The 9,021-nt window shown below is 38.1% G+C and overlaps 2 protein-coding genes across 3 annotated transcripts in view; one reads left to right on the forward strand and one right to left on the reverse strand.

Moving 5' to 3' along the window:
* The window catches only part of gtpbp6 (GTP binding protein 6 (putative)), a 9,642-nt gene extending 7,424 nt beyond the window's left edge, over positions 1-2,218 (reverse strand). The window contains exons 1-4 of one of the 2 annotated variants that reach the window (XM_027157378.2): positions 1,705-2,218; positions 575-712; positions 427-497; positions 204-334 (exon numbers count right to left, since the gene is read on the reverse strand). In XM_027157378.2, coding sequence (XP_027013179.1) covers positions 204-334; positions 427-497; positions 575-712; positions 1,705-2,080 — 716 coding nt within the window. In that variant the 5' untranslated portion in view covers positions 2,081-2,218. Of the gene's footprint in view, positions 1-203; positions 335-426; positions 498-574; positions 724-1,704 lie in introns of both variants that reach the window. The other variant, XM_027157379.2, reaches the window with a different exon arrangement.
* Positions 2,219-3,205: 987 nt separating this feature from the next.
* nit2 (nitrilase family, member 2) lies at positions 3,206-8,532 on the forward strand. The gene is made up of 10 exons (XM_027157384.2): positions 3,206-3,353; positions 4,005-4,123; positions 4,357-4,477; positions 5,087-5,175; positions 5,999-6,092; positions 6,181-6,255; positions 6,855-6,933; positions 7,019-7,117; positions 7,781-7,836; positions 7,917-8,532. Exons 1-10 carry the CDS (start codon positions 3,290-3,292, stop codon positions 8,009-8,011), a joined length of 891 nt encoding a protein of 296 aa, XP_027013185.1. The 5' UTR covers positions 3,206-3,289; the 3' UTR covers positions 8,012-8,532.
* The last annotated feature ends 489 nt before the right edge of the window (positions 8,533-9,021 follow it).

The following is a 9,021-nucleotide window of genomic DNA, read 5'->3' on the forward strand; positions in this document are numbered from 1 at the left end:
GCCCGATGATGCCTGAGATAGGCACAGGCTCCCCGTGACCCGAGAAGTTCAGATAAGCGGTAGAAGATGAGTGAGTGAATGAGTTTGACATCAGCCAAATTATCGCACGCTAATATTTTCCACTTAAGAGAGAATAATTTTATTTAAATGTTATATACAGATTTCTGTAAATATCTGTTTCACGTGGTGTCATTTCGAGGTACCTGAGCAGAGGAATCTCCGCCAGTGAGATCTGCAGTTTGGCCTCTTTGGTTCTGGCGTTACGGCGAAAAATATGCAGAACCAGCGAGTATCTGTCGAAGACCTTCACCCCCCAGGCCTCCTGCAGCTCTCTCTGCAATGACAAACCAGGAAATACATAAACAATCAAACTAATAAATAATCACCGACTGCTTTGGATTCATTTGTTATCTCCCAGACTCTCACCTCCGACACCGGCGACAGACGCTCGACGTTCACGAACACGGCAGAGACGCCGGCGGTTCTTCTGATTTTCTCTGCAAAGATTTAACAGAAATAAGAAAAATCTTCATCGTTCACTTCGTCAATAAATGGAGAGAGCGAAGCGTCGGACCTGAGAGCATCTGAAAATTCCCTTTGCCAAAGATCAGTTTCTTCTCCGGGGTTTTGGTGGACAGGATGATTTTATCCACGACGCTCCAGTTCTGTAAGGTTCTGACCAGACCGACAGCCTCCTTCATCTGCAGCTCAGCTTTCACACACCAACACAAAACAACAACAACTGCTATTACAGCTGTACAGTTATAGATATATAGTGCAAAAGTATGTGCACCCTCGGATGAAATGTATTCTGAATTTCTCTACATACGCATTTCAGTTTGTTTTCACAGATGTTCCTTCGTTCGAAAAATTTACGTTAGAGACAAAACGAGTCAAGCGTATATTAAGACTTCAATAGTCAAAAACAAAAAAAACAACAACACAATTGTAAGTAAACGGAGCTCTGGACACGATAAACGACATGCAGCATGAAGTGGAAGAAAATAAAGAAATAAATCAGAAAAAAACTCCTTTAATATCTACAATAATAATATCAAAAATATTCTTATTTATTTTACCTTTAATTTTGTATTTATTATATTTTATTGTATTTTTTTTTTACAGAAATAATAATAAATAAATATATATATATATTTTTTTACAAATGTCAAATTTTTTTTCTCAGTCTGCAATTCGTTTTGTTTCATTAGTTTTCTTTCTTCCTTCCTTTCTTTTTTCTTCCTTTCTTTTTTCTTCTTTTCTTTCCTTCTTCTTCTTGTCTTGTTAATATTAAACTGTTGTGTGATATTTTGTTTTTAAAATGATAATATAATAATAAATCATCCTTATTTGTCTAATCCGAATGGTAAAGATAACCCACGATAATACGGACGGATTTTTTAAATTGTATTTTTTTTACAGAAATATTAAATAAATATACACATTATTTATTTATTTAAAAATGTTAACTTTAAAATAGAATTTTATTTTTCTCAGTTTGCAATTAGTTTTCTTTCATTTTAAAACAATCGATAAGAATATATTAGAATATCCACAATCTCTTTGACAGAATTAATCATGATGTATTTTATCCCTTCATGTTGCAGCTCTTATTTATTACTGATGAAGTGTCAGAAACTTTACTGATGATTTTTCCAGATGTTTGAGGATCATAAACAGATCCTGACAGTTTGTCACACTCACCTGTGGTCAGGTGTTGTTTCTTTTGCCCCCATTTGACATCAGGATGAACGATGAACACTTGATGATCCTCTTCACCAAATCCTGCAGGTCTCTGCTGCTGAAAAAGCTCCTCCACCTCTTCATCCTTAATAAAATCCTCCTCATCCTCACCCCCTTCATCATGACCAGAGTTGTGGCTTTTGCTCCTGCTGGACAAACCCCACTTTATACTCCTACGTGTCTGATCACAGGGACACAGACTGGGGACTGATTTGGACCTGATGAATGGCCCGGTCCATGATGACCGTCTCCATGGTAACCATCCCATAATGAACAAACGTGGGACCATAACGCTGCATCCTGAAGTACAGCTCTTTATAACGCAATAACACGACATAGAGCAGTCATAAGACACTACACACAGTGCTACAGTACTAACGAGTGTGTGAGGGTTTTATCCACAGCGTGTTACTGTACAACAACATAACTCTACACGGCCTCTTTTCTTCTTCTCTTGTTTATTACAAGCAGGTGCGGAAACAAGCGCCCTCTAGTGAGCAGTCAGCGTTACTGCATTACAGACAGGTGCGGAAACACGCGCCCCCTAGTGAGCACTTAGCATTACTGCATTACAGACAAACGCAGAAACAACCGCCCCCTAGTGAGCACTTAGCGTTACTGCATTACAGACAAATGCGGAAACAAGCGCCCCCTAGTGAGCACTCAGCGTTACTGCATTACAGACAGGTGCGGAAACAAGCGCCCCTAGTGAGCACTCAGCGTTACTGCATTACAGACAAATGCGGAAACACGCGCCCCTAGTGAGCACACAGCGTCACTGCATTACAGACAAATGCGGAAACAAGCGTCCCCTAGTGAGCACTCAGCGTTACTGCATTACAGACAGGTGCGGAAACACGCGCCCCCTAGTGAGCACTTAGCGTTACTGCATTACAGACAAATGCAGAAACAACCGCCCCCTAGTGAGCACTTAGCGTTAATGCATTACAGACAAATGCGCAAACAAGCGCCCCTAGTGAGCACTCAGCGTCACTGCATTACAGACATTATCATCATTAGTATAAATATCTTTTATACTTATTTTATTCTTTCTTTCTTTCTTTTTCCCTTTTTCTTTCTTTCTTTCTTTCTTTCTTTCTTTCTTTCTTTCTTTCTTTCTTTCTTTCTTTCTTTCTTTCTTTCTTTCTTTCTTTCTTTCTTTCTTTCTTTCTTTTGTTTCTTTTTTCCTTTCTTTTCCTTTCTTTCTTCCTTTCTTTTTCTTTATTTCTTTGTTTGTTTGTTTGTTTGTTTGTTTGTTTCTTTCTTTCTTTCTTTCTTTTTTAATTTTAGTCTTAAAGTGTTGTGTAAAAGTTTGCTTGGAAATAGCCCACGATAATGCGGACTCTTATTTTGAAATGCAGGCTCGCGGCGCTTCCTGGTTGTGATTGGTCAGCTGGTTATAGGGCCAAAATAACGGCTGTGAGACAAATCACGTCTAGTGCACTAGATAGTGCGATGGAACAGGTGTCTGTTGTGTACTGTATAGTGCACGAGGACAGGGGGCGTGGCTTTATTCCGGATTGAACCGGACAGATAGGGACTATTTATGAGGGTCAGCGGCGGCTTCAGCTGTAAACACTTCATGTCTGCAGCTATAAAGGCGATGTCGAGTAAGTGTAATAACCTTATTAATGCTCTATAACGGCTTATAACGACATCCTATTAAACAGTTAACTCACTAACACTAAAGATTCAGACTCCAATCAAAATGAAAGAGAAAAGATTCATTTATTATGACGGATAGTGTTTATTTAGTGCTTAATATTATTTACACCCGTTTAAGCTCTTACAAAAAAAACAACAGAAACAACATGGCGACATCTTTAATCTCTGACATTATTAATTCTGTGTTATTATTAATTCTGTGTCAAATTATTTAAAGTAATTAAACACTTTTTTTTATTTAATAATTTACATATTCTACATGATTGGTCCAACAACAAGTGTTGCGACATCACAAACAAATCAATGTTCTACTGATATTACTGAAAACTTTCTCTCTCTCTCTCTCTCTCTCTCTCTCTCTCTCTCTCTCTCTCTCTCACACACACACTCTCTCTCTCACTCACTCTCTCACACACACACTCTCTCTCACACTTTCTCTCTCTCTCTCTCTCTCTCTCTCTCTCACACACACACACACACTCTCTCTCTCTCTCTCACACACACACACACTCTCTCTCTCTCTCTCTCTCTCTCTCTCTCTCTCTCTCTCTCTCTCCCTGTCTTTCTTCAGTCTTTAATATATAAATCTTTTACAGAGTTTCGCCTGGCAGTGGTGCAGCTGCACGTAACAAAGTTAAAGTCTGAAAACTTGTCTCGTGCTCAGAAGCTGGTGAAGGAGGCAGCAGGTCAGGGGGCGAAGCTCGTGGTCTTACCTGTGAGTTTGCAGTAATCACTGATCCGTGAGCCGCTCTATACGGTTCACCTCCTCTTTATACACTAACACAGTACTATATTTATATTGACCCCTAAAGGTTATGATTGCATAAGTATTTACCCCCACATCATTCCCCACCAGTACAAAGCCCATAAAGAGATGTGTGTGATGATAATTATCAGGCGGTGTATCATGGGTGCAGTGATGTGATCAGGACCACTGTGTTTCTGTAGGAGTGTTTTAACTCTCCGTACGGAACCGGATACTTCACCAAGTATGCCGAGAAAATTCCAGGAGAATCGACGCAGATCCTGTCGAAGGTGGCTGAGGAGTGTGGGGTTTATCTAGTGGGAGGTGAGAACCTTAAAAATCTTACAGAACACTGTATCTGTGTGTGTGTGTGTGTGTGTGTGTGTGTGTGTGTGTGTGTGTGTGTGTGTTATTATTGTTAATGTGTGTGTGTGTTATTGTTAATGTGTGTGTGTTATTGTTGTTGTGTGTGCGTGTGTGTTATTATTGTTAAAGTGTGTGGTTATTGTTAGTGTGTGTGTGCGTGTGTGTGCGCGTGTGTGTTAATTATTGTTAGTGTGTGTGCGCGTGTGTGTTAATTATTGTTAGTGTGTGTGTGCGTGTGTGCGCGTGTGTGTTAATTATTGTTTGTGTGTGTGTGTGTGTGTTAATTATTGTTAGTGTGTGTGTGTGTTATTATTGTTAGTGTGTGTGTGTGTTATTATTGTTAGTGTGTGTGTGTGTTATTATTGTTAGTGTGTGTTATTATTGTTAATGTGTGTGTGTGTGTGTGTTATTATTGTTAATGTGTGTGTGTTATTATTGTTAATTGTGTGTGTGTTATTATTGTTAATGTGTGTGTGTGTGTGTGTGTGTTATTATTGTTAATTGTGTGTGTGTGTGTGTGTGTTATTTTTGTTAATGTGTGTGTGTCTGTGTGTGTGTGTGTTTCAGGTTCTATTCCAGAGGAGGATGAAGGGAAACTCTTTAACACAAGCCCAGTTTTTGGTCCTGATGGGAAATTACTGCTTAAACACAGGAAGGTTTGTGTGTTAGAAACAATCCACTGATCCAGACACCTGTTTTCTGACTAATGTATGGGTTTCCATGGCAACCTGTTCTTTATGCTGCTTTTCATCTGAATGTTCATTAAAGCTGAAGAAAGATTTACATTTTAAAATATAAAATCAGTCTCTGTGAATATTTATATTTTATTTTACATCACAAATCCTGAAACATCTTTATATTTAATATAATATTGACTTTAATATTTACTTTAAATCTTGTATTATTTGTATTATTTTAATAAATCTAAGAAAGTGATTTACGCACGCAGATTAAAATGATTAAACATTAATAAAGTGAGTCACGTGAGATCGGATCAGTCGTGATGAATGTCATGAGAATATACAACGTTCATATAAAACATATTTGTAAATTGTTCAGGTCGAGATGTGACGTCATGTTTGTTTGTTTATTTATTTGTTAAAAGCACATTTCAAAATAAAACCCCAAGTTAAAGAAATAAATAAAGTAAATAATAAACTGAAATTATTCATAAAACAAAAAATGTATTTATTTTTTATTTATTCAATACCAGAATAAAATACAGCGGGCAAAATATTAAATATAAATAAATGAATGAATGAATGAATGAATAAAAGATGATGCACAGCTCATAACTCGTGTGTGTGTGTGTGTGTGTGTGTGTGTGTATATGTATGTATGTATGTATGTATGTATATATATATATATACACACGAGATATTAGCTGTGCATCTTCTTTTTTTCCATTTATTTATTTATTTTAATACATATAATATATATTTAATCCTCCAGTGTTTAATCTCTGCTCTTTCCTCACAGATCCATCTGTTTGACATTGACGTTCCTGGAAAAATCCGTTTCCAGGAGTCTGAGACACTGAGTCCTGGGAGCAGTTTGTCTGTGTTTGAAACCCGTGAGTGATGTCCTGCTTTTCTGTTTCTGTCTTTAGGTGTAGATTTGGATTTATTTATTTATTTATTTGTTTGTTTGTGTTTGCACAGCATACTGTAAAGTAGGAGTGGGGATCTGTTATGACATTCGCTTTGCAGAGCTCGCACAGATCTACGCACAGAAAGGTACGCTCGGTGCTCATGAGTGCTTCTAACAGCTCAAAGACTGAATGAATGGATGAAGTTGTTTCATCATGTGAGAGAAAGAAAATATATCATTATTAATATTCATAGTCATGATATTAACATTCAGTAACATGTATTATATTTATGAAAAATGTATGCAAAAAATGATGTGGTGTACGTGTCCCTGTTGCTATAGGAACGATAGTAAACCTTTTTTTTACCGTGTGTGTGTATGTGTGCTTGTGTGTGTGTGTGTGTGTGTGTGTGTCTGTGTCTGTGTGTGTGCGTGTTTATCTGTGTGTGTGTGTGTGTGTGTTCATATGTGTGTGTGTATATGCATTTGTGTGTGTGTATATATGTTTGTGTGTGTGTGTGTATGCATTTGTGTGTGTGTATGCATTTGTGTGTGTGTATGCATTTGTGTGTGTATGTGTATATGTGTGTGTGTGTCTTTGTGTGTGTATGTGTGTGTGTATGCATTTGTGTGTGTGTGTGTATATATGTGGGTGTGTATGTGTATATGTGTGTGTATATATGTGGGTGTGTATATGTGTGTGTATGTGTGTGTGTGTGTATGTGTGTGTGCGCGCACCCTGCAGGTTGCCAGTTGTTGGTTTATCCCGGAGCCTTTAACATGACCACCGGACCTGCTCACTGGGAGCTGCTTCAGAGATCTCGGTCAGTAACTTCATCGTCACTTCCTCTTCACTCGTCCGTTTCCTGCCCGCGTGTCACTGTTTGTTCTCCTGTTTCTCTGCGACAGGGCAGTCGATAATCAGGTGTACGTGGCCACGGCTTCACCAGCCAGAGACGAGAGCGCCAGCTACGTGGCCTGGGGTCACAGCTCGGTCGTTAACCCCTGGTCAGTACCGTGTCCTTCATCGAAGCGTTTCGGTTTGAAATCACTTAAAGGTGCAGATTGACGTGCGACAGGACGTGTAATAATCAGTACATGTCAGTTCTGTGCTCAGTTAAACACCAGTGTACTGTAGGGAAAGAGGAGCAATCGTGGTTTAGTTCAGTGGTTAACGTGTTGTAGTAATCAGAAGTCCCAGAACCAACAAGCTGCCACTGTTGGGCCCTTGAGCAAGGTCCTTAACCCTCAATCTCTCAGTAAATGTTTCTATTCCTTTTTGTCTACAAATAACTAAACACTCTGAGGAAGAAACTTTGTGAACAAATATAAAAAAAAATCATTCAGATGTCAAACCCAGTTGACTGTAAATAACTTTTTTTAATCCTTCATCAAACACTAGTCACTTCAATCACTATTCTGTCCATAACTTGTTCTTTTACATTATTGAACCGCATTAACAGATCAATACACAAAGCTAGATTATATGATGTAGTGTATGTTCATATAAGAGTTATAACACGTGTAGCGTAACACCGTCCTTCTCGGCATGATAAAGCTCTCTTGGAGTCCAGGAATCGTCAGAGTTCTGAATGGTGACTTCGCCTAGAAGCTCCATGTAGTTATGGATAGAAAAAACTCGATACCGATTTTTTTTTCTCTCTCTTTCAGGGGTGAAGTGATAACCAAAGCAGACTCGGATGAAAGTGTAGTGTACGCTGATATCGGTGAGTCTTACACTTTTTTTACCGTGACTCAGAATGAAGCGTATTGAATATTCATCTCCTACGATATGTTTCTCTTGTAGACCTGCAGTACTTGTCAGACGTGCGTGATCAGATCCCGATCACAAGGCAGAGACGTAACGATATATACGCCGTTAACGTCGTTAACGAGGGCTGAGTCTGCGGATTTTTGTAGGGCAGGAATTCTCACTGGATGGGAAGGCAGTTATAATCCCAGTATGGATATGACAGTCTCTTTCCTTATATAATACCAATAAATCTGATCTGGTTATAATTCCTGAAAATTAACTTTAATCTGAATAAAATCTCTTTAGTTTCTGTTTCAAATATAGTCCTGATCATTCAGATAAAATTATTTTTTATACCAGATCTAATCCTTATAGTCCCTATCCATACACAGTGTTCACTATATGCCGGATATAGTCCTGTATGGATATGAGAATTGTTGTACGTTTGAACAGAAACCATCAGGTGCAACAGGTTTAACCATCACAATGTGCCTGAAAGACCTTCATGTAGTTATCTTTAAACAATGAAGGAACTACAGAACATGTTTATACTGAAATACTGTGTATGATTGACAGCTCGGGTGGATCCTGTTTAACAGTTTAACCCGAATGAATGATGTTATGATTTAACTGTGACAATGGTAGAAAAATAAAATACATTTCTATCTCACACTAGATTTCTGTAATTATTACCCAGTTATTAGCAGCAATTAACAGTTTTACCATTACGTGGTATTTATTTAGGAAAAGTGAGCCGATTTCTGCTTTTTGTATTGTAAGCTTTCATCATATATACAGTATAGGAGGGTTCTGTATAATGACATGCAGTTAGCAAACTTCCAGCGTAAACGTACACATTAGTGCAACAATAATAGAAGTGAAACAGAAACACAAAGTGCAAGATGTGTCTTTCACATTGTTTAGGTAAGTTTCACAAGGGATTAAATTGCTGAGTTAAAAAACAAAACAAAACAGTAGCTCAGCTATTTGAACGAGGAAGTGACCGAGTCGGGTTAGGTCAGGGAGAATAGAAGATAAAACCAAGTTCATTTATCACATTCATAACATAGTCACAATTATTTTTTTTCACAACTTTAAAATAGCTGAGATGTTGGAGCCCCAGATGTGTTTAATAAAGGTCAACTGGACAGTAGTGGAT

This window comes from Tachysurus fulvidraco, chromosome 5 (genome assembly GCF_022655615.1).
Source record: "Tachysurus fulvidraco isolate hzauxx_2018 chromosome 5, HZAU_PFXX_2.0, whole genome shotgun sequence".
Taxonomy (NCBI): Eukaryota; Metazoa; Chordata; class Actinopteri; order Siluriformes; family Bagridae; genus Tachysurus; species Tachysurus fulvidraco.